The sequence below is a fragment of the Mercenaria mercenaria genome, chromosome 10 (genome assembly GCF_021730395.1).
Source record: "Mercenaria mercenaria strain notata chromosome 10, MADL_Memer_1, whole genome shotgun sequence".
In the NCBI taxonomy this organism is placed as follows: Eukaryota; Metazoa; Mollusca; class Bivalvia; order Venerida; family Veneridae; genus Mercenaria; species Mercenaria mercenaria.
Genome location: NC_069370.1, coordinates 1,662,041 through 1,688,924, shown reverse-complemented (window position 1 = coordinate 1,688,924; position 26,884 = coordinate 1,662,041). Strand labels below are relative to the sequence as shown.

Genomic DNA, 26,884 nt, shown 5'->3' with positions numbered 1-26,884 from the left:
ACGTCTGCAGTATCACAAAAGAAAGCTCCATATTCGATCAGATAAATGAATAACTATATGGGTATATCAAAATATTTTGATACAAATTGCAAGAATGAAATAATTGCAATATATGGATGAGGCTCTTAAAGTTTCATATCATTTAATTTAGAAAGATCATTGATGAACTAAACAACTGAACAGTAACACTGATTTCAGCCAAAGTCACAACAGCGTAACGTTAGATTAATATCAAAGACACTGGCATTCCACGTTGATTAACGCCAGACAACGACGTTTCGTAGAGCGAGCGTGCCTTTGAATGACGTTCTGGGCGCCCTTGACGTCACGTTCTATGTTGTGTAGGAAAACTTGGCGCGGGAGGTGTCGTGCTGTTCGTGTTAATGAGTACAAAATGTACTCTGTTACATTCATGTCCCTCCTTTCCCACCAAAACCCTTCTCCCCACCATCCCCACCCCTGTTTGTCGGCAGGCCAGTCCGTCGGTCCGTCGGTAAACACTTTTGTTTCCATCAGAAATGGCCTATATTTGTCATACTTCATAGGATGTTTGCATTTGGAAAGAAAATGAACCTTAATAGCTTCGGATCTGGAATCAATGGTCAAGGTCACAATGACTTCATGGCTGAAAACTGTTTCCAATCAATGACTTAAGTATGCTTTTGGCCAAGGACTGTCAGAATTCAATGACTGAATATAATTGATGACTAAGACACTTAGATATTTGATATCTATTATGTTTGGCGGGTCATGTGTACCTGTAATAGGACTCTAAGCAACTTAAATGTCCATTGGTCACATATAACGTGGCTGCTTTACATTAAAACTTCCGTTTGAATGGTTTAAACGGGAAGATGCATTTATGTGGTTTAAATATAAATATCTACCCCCGCAAGCCTATTTCTATGCACATCTTATACGCGAAAGGGTATCAAATTAGCAAACATTTATAGGTGCGCTCCACTCCTTGTTATATATTTCTCAATTCAAAAAATATATTTGAAGAAAACCACAACGTAACGCTCTCGTTAAAGCTCGTCATTCAGGCTTTTTTACAATCGCATACTAGCTACCAAACATTTGATAATGTCAATGCTTCTTTCGAGTGTTACAGACATGGGGCCCACTCCTACTTGTATAAAAAGAAGAAAACGAATTCTGAAAGGATGATGGGTCCAATATATTTCAGATGAAAACTAGCATCATGTCAGTCTTTTAAGAGTTAAAAAAGGGAACAGTTTCAAAGACAAGTGCATTGCTGTCCTTTCTTTGTATAATATCGAAGTGTTGCCAAAATCACAATGAAAGTGTTAAGGTCAGGGATGGTAACTATATGGATGGGCACGTTATTCCACATTACGATTGAACGAAGAAAGAAAGAAACTTTATAGTAATCAAAGATGACTTCTACTTAACTGAAGCGTAGAGGGTGAATCTGCCTGGTTAATCGCAGTGGTCTTTGAAAGTAAGTTTGAAAAACTAGTAGCAAAAGGTTGATAGTTGATTTTGTGAAACATTACCAGAACAAGTCGTTTCTGTTCCCAATCTTTCTTGTACGACTGTAACGCTGGAAAGAGTGGGGAAATCTCTTGTGGCCCATCGGATTGCAATACTTTTAGGTCTTTCTATTTTGTGTGTGTGTTAGCCTGCGTATATGAATGCCAGATGGTAGATTCATATTCAGGACGGACAAGGGTTTTGTTTGCAAGGTTTTGGATTTTATACAACATCAACACAGTACAGGATATATGGCGCTAAACAGGACTAAACATTTTGGTTTCACATCATCTCATCTACACCGAAATAAAAATATGAGGTATGAAATTAAAACGTTTATACCTGCTGGAGCAAAAACCAATGTTCAAGCTCTTAAAGTTGCCTATTACTATATTGCAAGAGTGAGACAGTGGTCCCAATTCTTTTCATATGCAAGTTGGCACACCCTATTACCTGATGTCCACCACGCCGAGGGATGCGGCTGCCACAGAGGTCAGAAATCAATAACGATGAGTAGTGGTGTTAGTTTTTTTAGCTGTATTTTTTCATTTCGACTTTCCATGAAAATATTCTGGTGCAAACATACGTGTAAATGCCTAAACATATTATATAATTAATCCTGGTGGCCAACTTTGCGAAATAAAGAAGTATTCAGCTGTTTAAATTGGACGTTTATTAAAATTGATGCGAAAATCATATTCAACGGCCCAATTCGAAGTGTTTACAAAATATTTTGATCGAATTTACCTCACACGTCAAACGATCAATCATCTGGGGATAATCCTGGCAAGTTTCAAGTCTGTCCGTACGTCTACACCGACGTTATGACCCTCCAAAGGGACCCGGGTACAGTCACGTATGATAAACTTTACCGCAGAGGGCATTTTTAAATGATGCCCATCCCACCGAGGAGTCAAAATATAGGATACCGTTTACGGCAGAGGGAAATTTGGTGTACAAACGTCTTTTTTGGCTGTTTGTTTCGCGTTTAAGTCTTAGGAGGTCATGGAATCATTTGCAGTATGCATTGTTTATATACTTATGTTTTATAAGGGGCGATTTTCAATGGCAAACACCGCTGTAATCAGTCTAGAGTGTATTTCTATCTCCGACACTGCATACTATCTGCTACATGTATAGATTGGTTCTGCTGCTGACTGTAAACGTTCATTTTGTAAATTCATTTTTGTTTCAATTTCTTTTATGATGAAATATACAGAAATAATGATATCTTAAGTCCTGATACGTGCGTTCTTGCAGGATTCAGTGTTGAAGTTACGGTTAATATTAGATATTAAATCGTTTGGCATTTGTTATATACAGCTTTCATTTAAATACACATCAGATCATATAGTTAAACACAGTTTGTCGAGTAGTATATTTAAGCATATATATTTGAAATGCATGAGAATTGTTTAAAAAAAGCAAAGACACTGCTTTGCAACTTACGCTAGAGTGATTGACCATTTAAGTACATGGAACTGGAATACGACGAAAACATTTGGAATGCTGGATATAGGACAGAAAACATATACCGACGTGATTCCAAATGAAGGTGAAATGTTCATTTCTAGTGACCAGCGTGTGGTAATGTATCGAAGTTACAGGGCAAAATATCAAAACTGAATACATCTTTAAAGTTTTCAAGAGAGATCGATCAGAATGAAATCTTCATTTCAGATAGTAACCCGGTAATAACAGATGGTTTAGTTATTTCCATTGCATTTTGGTAGATCTCTCTTGACATGGCAATTAACTAAATGGCCAATCACTCCAGTGTTAACTTCAAAATCATTGTTAGAGGAATAGCACGTGCATGCCTTCATCTTTGGTTCTGAAACTAAATACAAAATAAATTGTTTAGAACATTTCTTTAAACGATTAATGAATAACAGCTTTATTTAGAACCGATCACTTGACTTATGTCACTGACAAATATATTTAAATTTTCTAGCCTAACGGATCTTTTATGTAGAACTATGTTACGATCAGTAGCCTCGAGCTCTCAGTATGAAAGCTTGATAATGCAAAATAATTTGATATTTAATATTAACCTATATTCAATTAACACTGAATCCAGCAAAAACGCAAGTATCGACTTAGGATTTCATTGCTGGCAGCAAATGTCTGTATATTATGATAAAAAAGAAACAAAAATGATTTTACAAAACGAAGACTTTCAGTGGCAAAACATTGTACAGTATCAGATTGTATGCATATATATACTGATTGCAAGACGATTTATCATTTAATATAAACCGTAAATTCAACACTGAATCGAGCAAGAATGCAAGTACCGATACCATCAGTCCTTGAGATATCATTATTTCTGTATATTTCATGAAAAAAGAAATTGAAACAAAATTGAGTTTACGAAACGAAGACTTATAGTAGCAAAACAACGTCGGAGATAGAATGAAGTTCAATCTAGACTGATTACCACCATGTTTCAGCGGTGTTCGCCATTGAAAATCGCCCATTATTAAACACAAGTATATACAATGCATACTGCAAATAATTCCATGACCTCCCAGGACTCAAAAGCAAAACAAACACCCAAAGTAGACATTTTTACACCTCTGTCGTAAACGATATCCTATATTTTGACTCCTCGGTGGGATGGGCATCATTTAAAAATGCCCTCTGCGGTAAAGTTTATCATACGTGACTGTACCCGGGTCCCTTTGGAGGGTCATAACGTCGGTGTAGACGTACGGGCAGACTTGAAACTTGCCAGGACTATCCCCAGATGATTGATCGTTTGACGTGTGAGGTAAACCCGATAAAATTATTTTGTAAACACTTCGAATTGGGCCGTTGAATATGATTTTCGTATCAATTTTAATAAACGTCCAATTTAAATAGCTGAATACTTCTTTATTTCGCAAAGTTGGCGACCAGGATTAATCATATAATATGTTTAGGCATTTACACATATGCCTGCACCAGAATATCTTCATCGAAAGTCGAAATGAAAAAATACAGCTCAAAAAACTAACACCACTATTCACCGTTATTGATTTCCTACCTCTGTGGCAGCCACATCCCTCGGCGTGGTGGACATCAGGTAATAGGGTGTGGTTGGGACCCCATTTGTATGCAAGGGGGCTTGACTTGTTTGTTACCTGTAGTATTGGTCATTTTAATGACGCCAAGAGTTTTATTTGCATATGAGGATAGCCTAGTGATATGCGTGTTCCAGTTTAGATCTGTTGCTTTGTCAGCGTCAAGATGTTTTGCACTGGAGACTGATTCTAGGATTTGGTCATCGATTAGATATTTAATTTCATGACAAGTTTTGCTTTTTGTTGTTTGCAGTAGGCCCTACAGAACATTTTGAGAATAAAACTCTCATGTCCCACTCATTGTTTAGATTTGCTGAGGACATCTTGGAGGATTGCGCTGTCATCTGACGAGTTTATAGTAAGGTGGACCACTGTATTGTCCTCATGACTTGATAAACGATTTGAGATCGTTTACATATGTATAAGTAGAGAGACTTTACACAAACTAATCGCCTAATCACCACCACAATATACCAAACCAATTACGGCAAAGCGCATAACAGTACAAACGAGCGTGCACATCCACAACAAGTCCATTAACCCAGTAAGTTGAGTTTCGAAGCTGCTTTATATACATAACCGAATTGTATTACACATTCGCATGGTGCAACATTTGCATAGATACTCAAATCTCTGTTATCATGTCTCACAAATCCGCAATGACATTTTAGTCTTTTCTTAATTGATTGGGACAAGAGAAGCTGTATTTTTCTCTTTATGGAAGTTAACTGGATCACGAAGATACACTGATTTTATAGAGATAGTTTGCATGAAGAGATATAATTAAATTCAGAACAGATTTTATAGTGATAGTTTGCATGAAGGGATATAATTAAATTCAGAACAGATATATATAGATATTAAGTGGGCCAAGGACAGAACCTTGTGTAACACAGTTTACAGGTGTTTCTTTGGAATGGCCAACCCAAGGCTACATATACAATACTTTCAACGTCCCTGGCGTGCCAATATATATGAAAGTAAAATTATTACTTTGAGAGCACATAGCTTACACCTACATTTAAGGGACATGCCCTCAGATTTATGTTAGTTACTTCGAAATTGAGAAAACACTTTCATAGCGGACACCGTGGCCGAGTGGTTAAGTTCGCTGGCTTCTTATCACTTGGTCCTCACCGATGTGGGTTCAAAACCTCAGTTGGGATGTCGGCTTTTTCATGTGGGGATGTAAACCAGCTTGGTTATGGAAGATGGTTGTACCCAGGTGCCCACACATGCCTGAAACAATCCCCGGAGGGACACTAGGGGTCTTCCACCACCATGCAAAGATGGGAAAATCAACTTATGACCTAAATTGTGTCGATCTAACTCTAAACCAAACCAAACAAGAGAGCCATGACGACCCAGGATCGCTCACCTGAGTTATATGAGCTACATGTTTCAAACGTCAAATTAATGCTAAGATATTAAGCAAGTAGGTCAGTAGGTCACATTCATGATTACAGAAAGTCAGCTTTAAGGTCGGTCTGCAAAATTGTACATGTCATCCAAATTTCAAGGTTGTATCTTAAAAAACAAGAAAGTAGGTCAGTAGGTCAAGGTCACAGTTAGGTGACCCCTAATCACTTGGGGTCATCAGGTAATTATAATTAAACAGTCTAGGAAATATGATCTGATATTTTTTAAGTATTTTTTCCTATAAAACTCATATAACAAGTGACCCCCAGGGCGGGGCCTCTTTTCACCCCAGGGGCATAATTTGAACAATCTTGTTAAAGATCCACTAGGTAATGCTACATACCAAATATCAAAGGCCTAGACCTTGAACTTGCAGACAAGAAGATTTTTTCTCCTGTATAAGTCTATGTTAAATTTGCGACCCCAGGGCAGGGCCTCTTTTCATACCAGGGGCACAATTTGAAAAATTATGGTAGAGGAACACTAAGCAATGCTGCATACCAAATATCAAAAGCCTATGCCTTGCAGTTTCAGGTAAGAAGATTTTTAAAGTTTTTTCGTATACAAGTCTATGTAAAACTTGGGACCCCTGGGTGGGGCCTCTTTCAACTTAGGGGCATAATTTGAATAATCTTGGTAGAGGACCACTAGGCAATGCAACATACCAAATATCAAAAGCCTAGGTCTTGCAGTTTCAGACAAGAATATTTTTAAAGTTTCTTCCTGTATAGGTCTACGTAAAACTTGAGACCCCCCGGAGCAGAGCCTCTTTTCAACCTAGGATAATAATTTGAACACTCTTGGTAGAGGACCACAAGGCAATGCTTCAACCCAAATATCAAAGTCCTAGGTCTTGTGGTTTCAGACAAGAAAAATTTTAAAGATTTTTCCTATATAAGTCTATGTAGAACTTGGTACCCCCGGGGCGGGGTCTCTTTTCATCCCAGGGGCACAATTTGAGCAATCTTCATAGAGGACCATTAGATAATGTCACAGGCCAAATATCAAGGCTCTACGCCTTGCGGGCGGTTTTCGACAAGAAGATTTTTAAAGTTTTTCCTTTTGGTTGCCATGGCAACCAGAGTTCTGCGTGAAATTCGATTCTTTGAACAATTGTGAAACGGGGACACCCGAGGATCATTCCTGTGAAGTTTGGTGTAATTCTGTGCAGTGGTTTTCAAGAAGAAGATTTTTTTAGAAAATGTTGATGGACGGACGACCCACGAGGCACGACACACGACGGACACTGAGCGGTTACAAAAGCTCACCATGAGCCTTTGGCTCAGGTGAGCTAAAAAGGAAAAGTACTTCGAAGTTAGAAACTGACATAAAAAAGTAAACTCAAAGAGTTCGAAGAACAATGTATCAATAAAAAAAACTGGTTTACTGTTACATTTCTGAAGCAGTAAAATGGGCTGCAGTATAACTGAAGTTCAGCTGTACTTACTCTTTAACTATTGGTTTAAAATGTTCATAAACGAGTTTTGATATTTTGTCAACGTTGCTATATTTTGTGATTGAAGTACGACCCTTTAAGGAAAGCACTATACAATGATAAAATAGTGTTTCCGTAAATTAATCAATCGGGAATGTCATATGTAAAACATCATAACACTGTGGTCAGTGAAAGGATGACATAATTAACATTGGTCACGTCCTGTAACAAAACATTTTTCTTCTTTATTTACATTGTCTATACTACATGCATTCAAACAAATGAAAGTTGACGAACTCGATGAAATGACGTTTTCCAAAAGAAACAAATACATGTATATGCAATTTAAGTTGTATGAAATGTCTTCTAAGTATATCTTAATGTTAGGATATATCTGGGAAAAATACGCATGTCAATACGCCATGACAGCATCGCCACACAGTGTTCCATCCACTGGCATAGGAATAAGTATTTAGTTAAAAATGAAATATGCTTTCAGTTTAGGGTTACTCTGACAATTCGGGAATATCAATTTTACTTCTGCTACTAAAAGGTTCCAAAAACGTTCCATGCTTCCATGCCTCTGCGGAACGATAAAAGTTGTGTTGATACTGCCAAACATATACCTGGCATGGCCAACAGAGTGGTTTAATACTTTATAACAAGAGATTATTGGCACATGTGTAACAGACGATAGATACAAAGCGGAACAACTGACAGACATAAAATTATTTCTGACTTTGGTCAGTTAATTGGCACTTGACTGTATTTAATCGTTTAAATCTGTTGAGTGATGTCACAACTGATCCACGCCTACATGTACATCCCAAATTATTCATTTTGTCTATCAGATGAGATGATACCGCAGTACATGTACCTCTAATGTGACTGATGAAATTATGCTAATACATCCCTTAAACATACACTTTCATCGTCTGTATGGATCCCTAGTACCGTACCCTTCCGGAGGACCTGTGTAATAGTCGTGCCTTCCTTTATATGGTTCCGGATAAATACGGTCATTATACTGGTTTCCTGGTGACCGGGGTCCGTATCTGTATTGTTGTGAACGCAGATCGGAATGACTAGAAGGCGGGGAACCATTATAGTAATCATTTTGATGACCATATCCTTCCGGTTCCCTGTATGGCTGAATTGCAATATCATCACTGTAACTGTTTTTGTCATCGTCGTCTTTGCGGCTCTGGCAGCAAATCACCAGAGAGAATATGATCAGCAGCAACTGAAATATTACACATAATGTACGGTATGCTATTACGCAAACGGTACGTTATACTACATTTCTCAAGTGACCAAACATTCTTATATTAACAAGCTTTATATTTACAAACTGTCAGACAAGTAAACATTATAATCATAAAACTTAATTTATGAAGATAGTGCAATCCTAACTATACTTATGCTCAATCGAATAAACATTTTGATATCACCTAACAGTGACTGTTAATCAATACAGGACTGTCCAAACAGAACATTGTATATTTTGAAGACACAGCTATTTTTGTAAAGCAAAATTTAAAAATAACGTCAGTCTTTATTCCAATAAACTCTTTGCGAAGATCCTTTGGAAGCATAGGTTGTAGCAAAATAATGGCTGGCTCGGTTTTATTGAGTCTGTTCCTGAGAGGTAATGGAAAGTGTAACACCCCCACGCCCGCTAGCACCGGCAATTCTGAATGGACTCCAAGACCCCAAAGGACCAGCAAATATAACAACACTGAATCTTAGTACGGGGCCACTACACGGCACATAATTATTGCTGTGGTTATTGTTAATAATATCTAGAAAAAGATCCTTTGAAAGGATACAATGCAACCAATTAAAATGATAGCAGAATCGGTTCATGAGAGGTGTCGGAAAGTGCAACACACCTTGCGCCAACTAGCATCAGCTTAATTGGATTTTGATTACACAGATATTGCATGCCATGGACTCCGAGATCACAAAGTGCCGGAAAATGTGACAACACTGAATTCAAGTACGGGAAGACATTTTACGACCGTCACATGGCTCTTAAAAGTACTGTTGCGATAGTTAATAAAATCTATAAGAAGATCATTGGAAGCATGGGATGCAACCAAGCAAAATAATAGCAGACTCGGTTTGAGAGGTAATGGAATTGCAACACCCATCACGCCCCCCTAGCATCGGCTGAAGCTTTTACATAAATAAGCCGTGCCATGGGAAAACCAACATAGTGGGTTTGCGACCAGCATGGATCCAGACCAGCCTGCGCATCCGCGCAGTCTGGTTAGGATCCATACTGTTCGATTTTAAAGCCTACTGCAATTAGAGAAACCGTTAGCGAACAGCATGGATCCTGACCAGACTGCGCAGATGCGCAGGCTGGTCTGGATCCATGCTGGTCGCAAAGCCACTATGTTGGTTTTCTCATGGCACGGCTCAAATATTAAATGAACTCCAAGATTCCAAAGGTCCAAAAATACCGGTATAACAACGCTATATCCAAAGTTACTTTCAGCACAGCCTGCAGGTAAAAACATTTTCGAGATTAATCGTCCACGCAGATTATAGAGGTCTCCTCCATGACTTTATTGAAGAACATATACACAAGACATTGTTTCTAATTCAAATCGTACCAAAAACCGTACTTAAAATTGTACGTACCTGAATGGCAGCAACACTAGTACCAACTCCTATCAGGACAGAGCTGTGATCTGTTAACCAGTTGTTGACAGCCTCGTAACAACCCTAAAATAATAAAACCAAACATCAGTATGACATGTATTGGACAAGGAAGACATTTATATTGACTAGTGTTCTGTGCGACAGATTTAAACATTTTTTTTCTGACTAACGAAGGTAAAGATAAATACTGGTAAGAATTTGTAGAGACCACTGCTCACCGAATCACTGTAAATAGCAATACTTGGAACGGCTTACTAATAATACAGTGAAGGTCCCAACTATAGGAAACATCTTTTAAAAAGCTTTGATATAGTTTTTGCGACCTTCTTTTCCCATTTAGGAGATAAGTTAAGAACTGCTGAACTGAAGATTTGTATATGAAAAAATACGGCAATCTTTAATGAATAAACTAAATTACCTGATCTATAAAAGAATTATTTTCTGAAGGATTCGAAACACACTGGGTATCACTGGAATTTTTGCAACAGATAAAGGGTATTGTCTGGTCTATCGTTCTTTTCCATCTTTTGCTATTATTAAACTCCTTGTAATTGTCTATCCCACAACATTCAAACTGGAATGCAAGTTATACAGTATATTAATAAACAATAATAGTAATAAGTAATAAAAATAAAACCAAGTGTTCTGCAACTGAAGAATAACGGTACAAATGTAAATTGAATGCACAGCAATGGATTCCGCCCGTGGTGAAATAATGCCTTTAGTGGCACTTTGGGATTTCCTCCACCATGAAAAGCTAGACCTTTATGGTAAATAGATATATCTGTGCTCAGCCTCATTGGAAGAAACGTATTTTGATTGTAAAAAGGTATACTTTTTAGAGCGCAAGTTTATTGTTACCATTGGTTACGCACTGGCGTATTTGATTGTAAACATTGTCGGCGAATACATTAATTTTCTAGAAAAGTGTTAAACATTCTTTAATTTTGTGTTACTGCTTTGTAAATTGTAAAACTGGCTTATCCAATCTTATTAGAAATAGTGTATAATGATCGCTAAATAAATTTATGAAGTACAAACCTCATGCATAACAAAATTCATTGTGAGCGTGAATGTATCATTTCCGTTTATCCCTGTATAATCGTCCTGTAGTTTTGTTATAAGTGGACTTCTTATCCATCCGTCCAGCTGTAAAATGAATGATTGCTTTAACCCTTAGCCTGATGCAGGCGAATTTAACAGCCTTTGCAAACAGCTTGGAACCAGATCAGACGCCGATTAAATCGGCTTTTGATCAGGTTCTGCTACTCTGACAATATTTCTTCCAGTTTTGGAGCAAAATGAATGAACTTCACAATTTTAGCAGACGACATTTCCTGCAGACGACAATTTATCTAGCATGCTAAAGGTTAAAGTAAATACTACATAAATACTTCTTCGTAATATCGGCATTTTCCGTGGCATACATCGGCTTACTTCGGCAAAAACCGTAGGAGATGTTTTAATGGAATTTTTACTGAAAAAAAATAAAGGAAAAGCATACTTTTCATTATTTTTGCCTTTCTCAACAAAAAAATCGTAAAAACATGATACTTATTTTCACGTCATAGCATTCTTTTTAAAGTTCAGAAAGAGTTTTAATCTTATGTTTAAAACGTTTAAATGCACAAAAAAAACCCAGTTATTCTAGTATTACAAATGAACTCGCACAGCTAGAGCCATAAAGGGAGGTAAGCATAACAACGTATAAAGTGACATTTTCCACTATGTTAACTAATATTCACACCCTTGTCAAATAAATGTGGAAACGATAATCAAAACTAAGATTTAACACGAAATAGAAATATTTTATGCCATAACAAAAATGAGACAGCCATATTTAAGCAAAGGCATTGTGAGTTTTAACGTTCAAGTAAGTCTGTCTATTTGGTGCGCTCTTTAGTTCCTCACCACCTCCTCCACACCCGACCATCGCCCTGCCTTCAACGGGCCGTGAATTTAGACATGGAACTTTTTCATTCTTTTGTCATAGCTCGTCAAATGTATATAACAAAATTGCCGATTTTACTTTTCGATCCTTGTACATGAGTATATTATTCTGTCTATATGTCCTATTTAATTCTTTTTTGGTTTTTTACTCATTAACTCTCTTACTGTACCGCAATTAAAAACAACTGAATGATGTTTCGAATCCGTGGGTACTTGAGTTGTGTAATAACTGTTACAGATATGTAGAAGAATGTAGCACTAGTATTAGTATAACTAAGTTATTAAGTAAATACTGACCGTAGATTTGATTGTAAACAGCAGGATAACAAACACAAGCTCGGCGATGAATATCGTCATTAACACGATGGTATACTGTAATATAAAAATACATCACTTTTTTATTGTCACGTCCATGTAGGTGAAGTATGTTAACATGATATTTATAGCTAAAATAAATGACTCGCATCTTTATTTGACGTATTTACATGACAAGACAGTCTCCTTTGGCTCATGGGTTACAACGGGTCGTTCAAAACAGTTAAATAGTCTGTTTTTTTAATGTGTTATTTTTTAAAATTGCTTATGCTTATCTCGCCATTCCGCCTCAATAGCAAGTAATCCTTTTTGATTTATGAATGAAATAAAAAGAAAAGTAGTCCGCACGTAGGTGAACTCACAATGTCGGTTTCACCTTCTTTTTTGTTTTATGTTTACATGATCTAATATCAAACTTGGAGAATGTGATAAAATTGACAAATTTTAATTGACATCATGTATGTAACCTTTTACATCAAGAGCCAAAGCAAATTTCTATTAAATCAAAATTTCCGCTGCCGGAAAAGATCAAAACTGATTTTAAAAAACTGATAAACGCCTTACAACAATCAGCAGGAATTTAACTTTACAAACAGCACCAATGCATCCAAAAATTCCCAGAATGAAGAAGAAAGCACCAATCACGATAAACGCTAGTGACGCGTCCCCTGCAATGTCACCAATGTCAAGGTCACTGATGTTTATATTGTTGTCTGATGCAGCATCTTCTAACGCTTTCTGGAACGCACTGTAAGCGTCTTGGAGATAGGAGTCCAACAGGTCCGAACCGAACCGTACCAGACAGGCTACAACCAACAGTGCTATACCGATCAGCTGTAAAATAAAATGAAGAATGTCTTTTAACTTGTTATTTTTTCAATATTAAGGAATGAAATGAAATGATATTTTTTTCATTTTGATATGAAATGCAAAGAGTATGTTTAAAATGTGTAGAGGCCAATGGGTGATTTAAAAGAAAAATATTTTAATGATATGTAGGGGGGGGGGGTGTTTACAGTGGCTATTGGATCAGCAACATATTGTCATAACGTATGAGTAACTTAACGTCAAAACGCACAGGTTCCTCAGGTAACTTCGAATTAACTTCACGTGTACGGTCATGACGTCATGAAGCACGTGAACGCGTGCAGCCAATCTTGTTCTCAAACAAATCATTCATAAGAGACCAATGCTATTCTTGGAAAATTATGTTATACACTACATTTGTACTACATTAATTTGATCTTTATTTAGAATGAATGATCTTGCACATGTACATTATGTCTGTACATGTAAAATATATAATTTGTATCTTATCTGTTTTAAATATCTTTTCTTTGGGTCTTTCAAAAATGAACCTGCGGATTTGCCTTATGACGGCATGATATATAAGCAGACAAGAAATATTTCTTCTTATCTCAAAATATTTCTTGTAAAGTAATTTATGGTATCGATCTTGACTATCAACAGGTTGCTTGAGCTCAAAAGATTCCATTTACAATTTATGTTTTTGTCTTCTCAAAGTTCTTTTGCAATAAAGTAATTCTGCACGTCTTGGTAATTTTTTCTACAATGTAGTATTGATAAAGCCCTGATTTTTTTTGGTGCTTCACAATATACTTAAAAAGTTCGGCGAATAAAAGATAGTGGGTCATGTGCTTGATTTATTTTCCTTTTATTACATCAATTTAAAAATATTAATCCTACGTTTTGATTTTTACAATAGGGTTCTAACGAAAATTGCATTTTATTGACATTTTCGCGTAAAAAAAGTTCAACAAATTGAATATAGATTTTAATGAAACTTTTCTTTAGTTGTAGATTCTCCCGTTTTCAATACGGCCAAATAAAATATATAGGTCCGTGTGTTATTTTTTTCTCAATTCGCCAAATATCAATTGGAGTCTAACTTATGTATTTTATTCTGAATTATTTTGATTAAAACCTACATATTTTGTCAAAATTAACTTCAAGAAAGACAAAAGCGGTGTCTTTTTAGCACTTAAAACCCGGTATATAACAGATTCCCGGCAACATTTAATTTACCTGTATAATGTCTACAACGTCTACCAGGCACATTCTCGCATACCAGAGGTCTACCGTGGTTCCCCGGATGATCCCGTTCGTCTCGGGATTTTGACGAACATCTGATGGATGAGAATGACCAGGCATTGTTCTATGTATTCCAGGTAAATGACGTTACGCCGTCCCTTTCGGTTAATTTTAAACATGCAGAACTAACTTAACCAATTACAACTATCTTTCAAATAAAGCGATGGCATTTCCATACTGGAAATACAAACAACTAAACTGAAATTTATAATGACATGAAGAGAAAATACTCACGGAAAATAGAAGATTTATTAGGACCAGAAGAATTTGGCCGCAGCCTTCACAACACCCCATTTCTCTGGGAAACTTCGTCTCTTCGCTGTTCCCGAAAATCGAATACTTCCTAAAGTTCAACACAACAACTGTATGTTATTTTTAATTCCGGACACTAAAAGGATCTATCCCTGTGCGTACAACACTTCCTGAAAGTTTGAAAAAAAAAAGAATATTGTAGAAAACTGAACTAGGAAGTAATCCAACACGACCTGTTATCTTATGAAGATATAAGTCATCAGTATGAGTGTCATTAAAAGTTTGTTTTTCTACATGAATATGTGATTTCATATATCTATGAGCTCATTCCGTTTAAAAACATGTGACCTGTTGATAAATTATTTGTATGTTTGCTTACAGTAGATAAAAACTGTGAATATTTCATAACTTCGGTAACGTTTGTATATGAGCCGCGCCATGAGAAAACCAACATAGTGGGTTGGCGACCAGCATGGATCCAGACCAGCCTGCGCATCCGCGCAGTCTGGTCAGGATCCATGCTGTTCGCTAACAGTTTCTCCAATTCCAATAGGCTTTAAAAGCGAACAGCATGGAGCCTGACCAGACTGCGCGGATGCGCAGGCTGGTCTGGATCCATGCTGGTCGCATACCCACTATGTTGGTTTTCCCATGGCACGGCTCATTTAAGTTATTAAAGTTATTAAAAGAATGTCTATGTCAATGGCAACTACATATGGGTATCTATGTGATGCTCTTATGTTCTCTCTGTTGTTCTTTAAGCCACGTAAAAGAAATATAGCCACATAAAAGCATTACTGGATGAACGACATCAAAGAAAAAGTAAAGTTGCCATTTGTTCCCATAACCACCTATGCTCGGAACAACAATCGGACATCCGTATCTAACTTCTGCCATTTTATTCCGACATATGTTGGTTCCCTTCAAACGCGCTAACATGCCGGAATGAAATGGCAGAAATCAGCCACCAAATGGGACACAAAGTACATAAAATAACTTATATAATGACGAGGTTTCTGAAAGCATTTGTAATGTGGTACCGAAGCTAAACTGCCTGAGATGTAAAGCTTTATACAAACGTATTTATAAACGATCGTTAAGTATGAATTTGGTAAAAAAGCTAGGAAAACATGTTATTGCCTCGGCAACCCGAGTTCGATCCATGTTCTGTTTTCTTTATTTAGCGTATTTTTGACGATAGTTTAGGGAAAAAACTATACTTTTAATGTTTATGATATGACCGAAAATTAAAAAAAAATGACAATCAAGACGAAATTGTACGCACACATTTGCTGAAACGTCATAAATTATTCGGAGATGAATTACATTATGCAAGGTTGTGTAACAAGTTACTGCCCATTTTCATAATTCATAACGTTTTCTCAACACGTTTATGCAAAAATGATTAATTGACGCCCGTGTCAGCTATAGTAGGGCGACAATGAGGCCATTCAAAAAGTTGAACCCGGACCCAGTTTTTAAGAGGCAAGTTATATACCAAAATGTTCGTAAAGGTCTGAAGTTTATCAGGCTGTCGGCATAAATTGGCATAAATGGTGGCGATCTGAGAAATCCAAGATGGCGTCCAATATGGCCGTCACAAAAGTAATGATGACTACAATGTTTAAACACACCATCATGTCTACATTTCCATATGAATTTAATTATTTTTCTGTTTAATACTTTACCACGATATGTCAGATTTTATGAGTATCTTTTTAACATAAATTGCCTAAAATTATTATGCAGATTAAAGGTCAATAGGTCAAATAATCCGAAAACTCAAATATCGGATAGACGAAAGTATATATTTAGCAAATGATTTAAGGACAATTTTCAGATTTCAAAAACATGTCCTTAGATTCATTCTCGGTGAACAGTACTCAGAGTACCGTGAATCCTAATCAGTGAGAGGTACTCACGGTAATGTGAACACTACTCAGTGAGCAGTACTCACAGTGCCGTGAACATTACTCAGTGAGAAGTACTCACGGAAATGTGAACACTACTCAGTGAGCAGTACTCACGGTAATGTGAACACTACTCAGTGAGAAGTACTCACCGTGCCGTGAACACTACTCAGTGAGCGGTTATCACGGATATGTGAACACTACTCAGTGAGCAGTACTCACAGTGCCGTGAACACTACTCAGTGAGAAGTACTCACCGTGCCGTGAACACTACTCACGGTGCCGTGAACACTACCCAGTTAGTAGTTCTCACAGTGCCACGAACACTACTGGATGATTAATGTTCTGTGAAGAGTACTCAGAGCTGTGATCACTCCACACTGATCATTAGCAATGATCACTGAGAAGTTGTAACCCCAGCACACTTACAGTCCTTCCCACTGAACAGTTCTCACCACACTAAAAAGGGACACCGTTATAAAAAAAAATGTGACCGTGCGACCACATACACGCATCACAGGATCAATGCCCCTTTCTCTAACGAAAAAGGGACGACAATTTTTGTCAACCTAGCATATCCCCTTTTGGGATAGGTTATAAGTCAACTATTAAACAAGGGGTATGAAGAAAAAGTTTATATACGGCATCTTTCTTACATTTAAGCAGGGTAATAGTGTCAATTTGTTTTCAGATTTGACATTTAAAACCGAATATGATTATATATTTTTTTGGAAAATATGACGATGTTTATTTTTTCAGTTCCTGTAAAACTGATTTATTAGACTTTTAATTATTTCAGTGGCATCGTCGAAACGTTTTAAAAACGTTTTATAATGTTATATCAAGGTGCATGTATTTCAAGTTATGCAAATATATACTCTATTTTAGTATGCAAATCTTTGCTTGAGGCAATAATGCGCACAATAATTGAATAGCTATGGATACTAGTTATACGAAATTATCCGTGTCCATGACAACAAATATAAATAAATGTACTAATCATACATTGATACAGAATTTAAAACAATTACCGTAAATGAACCAAATATGTAGCTATTCTGATGTTCTGACCTCATAGTGGATAAAAAAAAATCCCTATCCTTGGGGGAATACAAAACATAAAATTGAACTAGAAACTGACCACAACATTTTTACCTGCATAACTTCAGGAAGAAAATTAGACACATGTATACATTCATATGTATCAACTTCTTCAAGTACTTTTTCTGTTTACTTGCTTGTAATGCGCATACAAAGCCACCTTTTACAACAGCAGTTTTACTGTAAAACATGAATAATTGTCATTCTTTGTATCAGATAATCCTTTTGTGCCAATCTTTGAATTCTTTCAAAAGGATTTATAAGTTCTAATTTTCAAAACTACAAATTAGTGATAATGAATGGGTAAAATTTGTATTTATAACAGGAATTTGACCTTTTGACATATTTTTTTACCTTTAATGTTTAACAATTTAAATTTTCACAATTCATGAAAGGTGTGTTGCAATAATCAACAAAACAATGCATGCTGTCAGCAGTTTATGTCATCAAAAGTGAATGAAGAAAACCATATTTTTTACAAAAAGCACCTGTTTCATTTAATGGCGGCCATCTTGGACGTCATCTTGGATTTCTCAGCTCGCCACCATTTATGCCAATTTATGCCGGTACTTTCAGAATCTAAAACCTTTTACGAACAATTCGGTATATAGCATGCCTTGTTAAAAATTGGGTCCGGGTTCCCCCTAGAAATAGCTAGTGGACTTTCTTGGCCGAAGTCACCCTACCACTATGCTCTTTAAACAGTAACTTTGTTGCAGTCTCACTCTGAAAGGGATACCGTACTGTTCCAGCGTATATCTTTTGAAATTAAAACACAACGAAAGATACTAACAAAGGTAGAAATGCGCGCCATCTTCATAATGACATAAATGTCATATTTAATTGCCACTTTAGTGTTTCATTTTTGGGTTCAACAACCTACATGTATAATTGTATTCGTACTAAGAGTTTGTATTTTATCATTTATTTGTTTAACGGTCACTGCGTGTATTAAAATATACATCTGTGTTTGGTTTTATACTTAAGATGAAAATCTGATTCCTAATAACCCTTAAAAAGAACATATGAGCCGCGCCATGAGAAAATCAACATAGTGGCTTTGCGACCAGCATGGATCCAGACCAGCCTGCGCATCCGCGCAGTCTGGTCAGGATCCATGCTGTTCGCTTTCAAAGCCTATTGCAATTAGAGAAACTGTTAGCGAAAAGCATAGATCCTGACCAGACTGCGCGGATGCGCAGGCTGGTCTGGATCCATGCTGGTCGCAAAGCAGCTATGTTGATTTTCTCATGGCGCGGCTCATATTTCTATTTACACAACATTGTATTTTTATTGGATCTGAGGTAAATGTCTTCTGTGAAGAGTTCAGTTTTGAAAAGTATTATGATCAATGTGTAGAGGACTGCGGAAGGCAGTTATTATGACAGACCGGTGCGCCATGCTAATGCCAAATGCTAAATGACAAATGAAAATACCATGAGTCATATTCTTAATGCTTAATACAAAATGCTTAATGTCAAATAGCTAATGATTATTGTCAAATGATAAATGTAAATCGTCAAATTCATTAACTTTACGAGTTAAAGAGCTGTACCTCTCAAACAACTGATTTGAACACACAGAATGTTCTACCAGTCTGATTTGAAGCAAAGACATGTTTTACTGGTTATGGGAACATGTGAATGAAAAGTTTTGTAACGAATGCGATGCTTTCATCCACTTATATATTCAGCATTTTATTCGAAAAGGAACTTAGCAATAAGCATTTGGCAATTATTGTCTGGCATTCTGTATTTTAACAGTTAGCATGTATCTTTGACATTGCCCATTCGACAGTCAGTATTTGACAACTATATGATTTTGCATTTAATATTGGGCATTTAGCATTTGGCAATTAGCATCTTCTACTGTTATTCAAAGAGTACCGCATAGTGAGTCCAGTATGTTTTTGTTTTTTTCGAATGGATACAAGTCCGAATGTATCCGGTATTGTACAGGAAATAATCCTGTTTGTTTGTTTTTATTTACACAAAGAAAAGTGCATCGATCAACAGATTTTACCATTGAAATCGTTCCAAAAAAGTTGCAGCATCCTGTATGGAATACGGAAATATAACTGTGAGAAAGCCTTTCACATAGAATAAGGATGTCCTTCTTTTAGAATGAAAGTTACTACTTCACTAAGTTAAGGAAGACAAGAATTTAAATTATGAAGATTATTTAGTATGGACGAATGCAATAAATCGTGTTTTATGTAATGTTTTAACGTTCCTTTCTTCTTTTTTTCTTCTTCTCCTTTTTTTTATATTTTTTTATTTTTTTTTTTTTTGGTGGGGAGGGGTGGGGAGGGGTTGTCAGAACAAACATAGAATCAAAGTCTAAAACTTTTCTCATGGGCTAGATGTCTAATTTTGTGCATTTTTATATTAAAATGTATAATTTACTAACATAGTATGAAAACTGACTGGATGTACAGACTTTAAAAAAATGAAGATGAAAGCAGATGGGAAAAATAACATTTAATCATGAATATTCGTACACCATTAAGCAATTATAAGGTCACGACTGACACATTAAAACTATGTACGAAGGGTGTAACCTCGTTTTAAACAAGTTGTTTTACCTAGTCTTGTACCGGGGCATATCTAATTGTTAATTAACTAGAAACAAAAAACATATCCTCTGAAGTCACTGTTTTTTTTAATGATTTATACTCCCTAAACACACAGCTGCTCTAACAGCATCATCTTAAATAACTTTCTTGAAATGTTAAAAACAAAATATCAAGACAAGAAAAAGTAGAGTTACAAATGTCTCAACTTGCTGATATATTTGCTGTGACATTTATGCATAAATTTTAGCGTTTAATGGATTACCACAAGCAAAAAATAATATAACTCTGAAATAATCTAGACTGTATATGATTTTGTTTTAATATTAATTTTAATCATTAGGAGTTCACAAAACAACACTATAAAGATTTAGTTGTTTACTTTAAAATAACGTATATTTTGAATAAAATTGAAAACGTAGATGGCGTTAGTCTGTTGACTTGACTTGACTTGACATGATTTGACTGAATGTAAGTCGTTCTTTTGTGACGTCATATATTGATGATATCATGCATTCACGTGATCTTCTCAAATTGGTGATATCACTTATAGAAAGAGAATATCTCATGTTTTAATAGGTGATATCAATAAATTGCATTAAAGAAAAATGGCGCCACATGCGAGAAGTATTTGCTAACAGGACTAAAAACATGTGGACAAATTTTGTTGCTTTTTCAGTGATCATTGGTTGCAATATATTCTAGTCGTATAGAATAAAAGATATAACATAGATATGTAAATATTTTCGTTTATATTTGATTTTTGTTTTTGTTGGGTTTAACGTCACACCGACACAATTTTAGGTAATATTTTTTAATCAAATAAAGAAGTGAAAAGTTCAACAAAAAACGTGGCAGTATATTATAAACATGCACATACCTTTAATGTTAGTATAAAATCTCACTTGAATCTGCATTATGAATGTTTAATTAGATAAAATCACATGAAACGTTATTACGTGTAATAGATATTAAACTTTATTTGAGCCGTGCCATGGGAAAACCAACATAGTGGGTTTGCGACCAGCATGGATCCAGACCAGCCTGCGCATCCGCGCAGTCTGGTCAGGCTCCATGCTGTTCGCTTTTAAAGCCTACTGGAATTGGAGAAACTGTTAGCGAACAGCATGGATCCTGACCAGACTGCGCGGATGCGCAGGCTGGTCTGGATCCTTGCTGGTCGCATACCCACTATGTTGGTTTTCCCATGGCACGGCTCATTTTATATTAATATAATCAAGCGAATGTTATTAATCACCTATGTAAATGTTCCGCCTATATAGTAAACAATGTTTAATGTAGACCGGAGCTGATTAACCAGTGCAGGTCAAAATGTCGTGCATACATTCTTCGTCTGAATACCATTCGTTTTATATGTATAAATAGATACTGGTATATTGCGATATATCAGAATAAATAACTATAAAACAAAAAGTATTTATATCGCAGCGCATTTACCTGCCCTCCCCCTAGATCCTCCATCTCAAAAAGTTTTTTAATGCAAAATAAAATATTTTCAGCAGAATGTGTGGCGTTATAGCTCGCGTCTCCTTAAAATCTTTTGACATGACATACCATAGCTTACTAAATATTTATCAACTTATTTTCAAATGAGGTAGGGGTGTGGAGGGGGTGGGGTGGTGAAGCGATCTTCTAGGGGCTTTTTTGTTGTTGTTGTTGTTTTGTTGTTTTTTTGCTGACTTAAATATATTTCTTTGTCTTTAAAGGAATCCGATGCCCACATTTCACTAAAATAGTTTATTGTTGGACACCTAAGCTTTAAATGAAGATAGTCCTCATCAGATTAGTTTGATTTGACTAAATTTATAAACTTACTGTGTTTGTAGTGTTATTAAATAGCACGTATGACAGTCGTTAATTAAAAACAAAACTTCCAGTTTTTATTTTTTTTTTTTATTTTTTTTTTTTTTTTGCTTTTTTTTTCAGCTTAGCAGGCGGGTACTATTTCAAATCAAACAGAAGTACTGTTTATACAAACAAACGTGTTAAATTTATGTTTTACATAGGTCCCATGAAGTAGTTGTTCATATTTTCAAATATGAACTTGGGTCTAATATATCTTTAACCTTTAGCCTGCTGGCGGCAAGTGATTCTGCCTTTGCGCGACCAAGGCTGCTCATGGTCTGCACTGTTCGCTATTCAGTCAGTAAGTTTTCAGTGAACACCCCTTCAAATAATAAATGGTATTGCCAAAACTGAATGGTGGACATGTCCATTTTAGAAATTTAGCAGGCTAAAGGAAGTGAGTTTTGACTTACCAGATTTTATGTATATATCCTTGATTTATACTACAGACACTGTTGTTTGTTACAAATATCCTACAAATATTGTCACATTTACTTCCTGAGCATACAGACATCGAGATAAGTCACAATATCACCTGTTACACCCTCTATGAACACAACGTTATCTTAACCTAGTTGTGTACCTGAATAATTGAACCCTCTTATCTCAAAATTCACTGATTGATTTTGGTAAACACAACATTGTATAAATGTTGAAACAAAGAACGAAAATAATCAATGATTAATTTATTGGGCAATTGGGCAATGGCAACTGTTCACTGATATCTTCATTTCAGTGCAAAAAAAGCGGTCAAATCGTCGACTCAGCGCAAAAAGCGTTATCGGCACTGACTGATGGGGGTATATTTCGTCACCTTAGAGCAAAAAGCGATTAACTTTACTGACAGATGGGGGTATATTTCGTCATCTCAGCGCATATAGCGGTTAACGCCACCGACAGATTGTGTATATATCGTCACCTCAATTTACGGCACTGAAAGCTGGGGATATATATCGTCATCTCAGTGCAAAAAGCGGTTAACGGCACTAACAGATGGGGATATATAATATTTATCGTCACCTCAACGCAAAAAGCAATTAACGGTACTGACATTTATCGTGACCTCAGAGCAAAAAGCGGATAACGGCACTAACAGATGGGGTATATATCGTCACCTCAGGGCAAAAAGCGGATAACGGCACTAACAGATGGGGTATATATCGTCACCTCAGCGTAAAAAGCAATTAACGGTACTGACAAATATCGTCACCTCAGAGCAAAAAGCGGTTAACGGTACTAATAGATGGGGGTATATATCGTCACCTCAGCGCAAAAAGCAATTAACGGTACTGACAAATATCGTCACCTCAGAGCAAAAAGCGGATAACGGCATTAACGGATGGGGTATATATCGTCACCTCAGCGCTAAAAGCAATTAACGGTACTGACATATATTGTCACCTCAGAGCTAAAAGCGGGCAAAAAGCGGGCAACGGCACTAACAGATGGGGTAAATATCGTCACCTCAGCGTAAAAATGCAATGAACGGTACTGACAAATATCGTCACCTCAGAGCAAAAAGCGGACAACGGCATTAACAGATGGGGTATATATCGTCACCTCAGCGCAAAAAGCAATTAACGGTACTGACAAATATCCTCACCTGAGAGCAAAAAGCGGGTAACGGCACTAACAGATGGGGTATATATCGTCCCCTCGGCGCAAAAAGCAATTAACGGTACTGACAAATATCGTCACCTCAGAACCAAAAGCGGGTAACGGCACTGACAGATGGGATATATATCGTCACCGCAGCGCAAAAAGCAATTAACGGTACTGACAAATATCGTCACCTCAGAACCAAAAACGGATAACGGCACTAACAGATGGGGTATATATCGTCACCGCAGCGCAAAAAGCAATTAACGGTACTGACAAATATCGTCACCTGAGATATATAGTCACCTGAAAGCAAAAAAAAAAAAAAAAAAAAAAAAAAAAAACAACAGCAGTTAACGGCACTGCCAGATGTGGGTATATATAGAGAATAATAGGTTAGTGCCGTAGATGAGAAAGTTTATCTGGCGAGGTGGAGGAGGTTATCGGGTGAGCCGAAGGCGAACCTGATAACGTCCGGAGCCGAGCCAGATAAACTTTCTCCATCTTAGGCACTAACCTATTATTCTATTTATCTTGTCATTACTTCATTTTCCGATATTTGGCAATTTATTTTACAAAAATAAGTGTGCGACAACCGCTTTAATGACGTCATATTCGTAATGACGTCACTTATATAATGACGTGATTACCGGCAAAATCGCAGTAACTTCTTCGTTTTTGAATAAAACTCATTATTTGACCACTCATTTTCTTAGTTCGGACATTTCCAACACAATGATGATGGTTTCGTTGCAAAATTTCTTATGACAACAATATCGATCATAAGGTCACATGATCAACTGACCGTATATCACTGGTCACATGATCAACTGACGGTATATCAAGAAAGATATACGGCACCCTGATATCGGGTCGAAAATACTGCAAGTGACAGGATAAATGGTTCAATGGAAACTGAGAGGTAGCAGTGAACCGTTATGTGAAAGTACGGCACTAACAACCTTCTCCGACTGTTTTATAAATCTGATTTCAAGCATCAAGAAAGCAGAAGTTGTAAATATATTTCAAAAGTTTGTAAAAACAAAAACAACAGACCTTATTTTAGTGCGCTTTAAGTCCATATTTTGTCTTCATGAGCGCCAGAACTCTACACACAAATGTAGTATCACATAGAATACGCCAGTTGTTGACTATCCACAAAAAACACTGATTTATTTTCTGATGTCATAGCTACAAAAAAGGGACATTGAAGGATATGTATGACGTTCTCAGCATGTTTTACAGCGTTCCTGTCCTTGTTAAATGATTCCGGTCGTGATATCACATCTTTTTTACACGAGAATTCCGAACACATTCTTGTTTCCACTGAATGAGGAAAAAACATAACTTGCCTGATTTGACTTTGTACATTAACGTTATTGAGCCGCGCCATGAGAAAATCAACATAGTGGGTTTGCGACGAACATGGATCCAGACCAGCTTGCGCATCCGCGCAGTCTGGTCAGGATTCATGGTGTTCGATAACGGTTTCTCTAATTGCAATAGGCTTTGAACTATGTTGGTTTTCTCATGGCACGGCTCAATTATATTTTTACTCTTTGTGTAAAAAGGGGTTGAAGGGTTAAATATATCAAAACTTATGTTGGAGGGATATATATATTTATATATATAATATATATATAAAGAAATTGTCATTGACTGAGTTTGAGAAACATTATGCAGTTTAAACAATTTCTATTTTATGACCGATGGACTAAATCAACGTTATGATTCAGTAGTAAACTTATGCACGTCTCACTACTTGAATTGAGCATATATGACCAATAAACTTAAACGTAAGATTAAACAGAATTTTAATCTATACAGATATCAAGATAACGGATGTTTATATATACCAAACTAACCTTCCAAGAAAGGCACACGTTGCAACATTTACAATGTATTAAGTACAATTTGTTCCGTCTTGGCTATAAATCTATGTAATTTTCTACTTGAGACAGCAAATATTAGCCAAGTGGGAGACAAATCTATGCTCAACACGTTGCAGAATTTCTTGCCCGAATGAAATTGTTTCCGAAAACTAGTGCACTTTCAGAAAAAAAATCCTGCTTTTCTGTATGCTATCGCTTTTCATGGTTTTTATCACTGTCACAACTGACCAAGCATGAATGAAACATTGTTCATTTTTGCCCATCTGTTTTCTGCATACCCTCTGTACATTTAACTATCTGACTTTTGCACATTTTAATATTATCAATTAAGGTATAGGTCCATGTTTTGGAGAAATAAGTTCGAACGTCATCAAATCATAGAAAGAAAGCATTGTTTTACATGAAAATTTAACAGCGTGTAAAACATTTATATTATTCTACAAAACCATTGTCAATTTGCTGATATATATATTGAATTCCGGAAAGGGACTGCATGAAGGGGCCACACTTCTGGACAGTTCAGCGGCTTTAAAAACTCACCATTTTTTAAAAGCTGTTACAGGTCTTCGTTTTGATGCATTTGCAACATCGTGCGAGTGTTTAAACTTTACATTAACTAGGTAAAACATCGTTTTTGACAATTGTTTACATTTTTTCTTTACAAATGGCATTCTTATTTAAAGGGGGACAACTCATTAAGAAAAGTTTAAGTATCCAACTCTGTGGAACAGAACAGTAAAACATGTATTGGACAGATAAATTGTTTGTCATGGTGCTGTTCATTTACTTAAAAAATCTGTTGTTTTGTGATATACTGCTAAACCTTAAATGTCAACAGAATTTTTCACTTTGTCGACTTTCTATTTACTATTTAGTTGTCTTTGCGACATTTAAAGTGGTATTAGCAGATCTGAATCCGCTTTTAATAGAGTAGCCTGCATGCTGTACTCTCCCTCCTCCCCTACACACTCTCATCTAAAGAATATCACAGACAAAGCATCATCTGTCAGGAAAATTTATGTTATATGCTTTTGATTAATGAAAAACCAGTGTGTAATAATACAGTTGTACTATCCATCTGATTCTAAAAATTGTAAGACAATGCACTGACGACACTAGTATATGTATAAAACTCTGACAAAAGATTATTGCACCTTGGAATTCTCTTGTTTTAAACACATAATGGCCCCGTGATGGCATGTGGGTGGAAAATTGGTATTTAATTTTGT

The 26,884-nt window shown here is 36.3% G+C and overlaps 1 protein-coding gene across 3 annotated transcripts; it reads right to left on the bottom strand.

The window, feature by feature from the left end:
• Positions 1–7,631: 7,631 nt before the first annotated feature.
• Positions 7,632–24,966, bottom strand: LOC123559926 (tetraspanin-1-like). Of its 3 annotated transcripts, none has more exons than XM_053552100.1 (8): positions 24,820–24,966; positions 14,698–14,885; positions 12,916–13,185; positions 12,334–12,408; positions 11,128–11,235; positions 10,505–10,660; positions 10,066–10,149; positions 7,632–8,659 (listed from the first exon to the last, which is right to left on the bottom strand). In XM_053552100.1, exons 2-8 carry the CDS (start codon positions 14,755–14,757, stop codon positions 8,345–8,347), a joined length of 1,068 nt encoding a protein of 355 aa, XP_053408075.1. In that variant the 5' UTR covers positions 14,758–14,885; positions 24,820–24,966; the 3' UTR covers positions 7,632–8,344. The 3 variants fall into 3 exon arrangements, with proteins under 3 accessions (XP_053408075.1, XP_045208026.1, XP_045208028.1); XM_045352091.2 differs by lacking the exon at positions 24,820–24,966 and adding an exon at positions 22,578–22,734; XM_045352093.2 differs by lacking the exon at positions 24,820–24,966 and adding an exon at positions 21,179–21,312.
• Between the last annotated feature and the right edge of the window lie 1,918 nt (positions 24,967–26,884).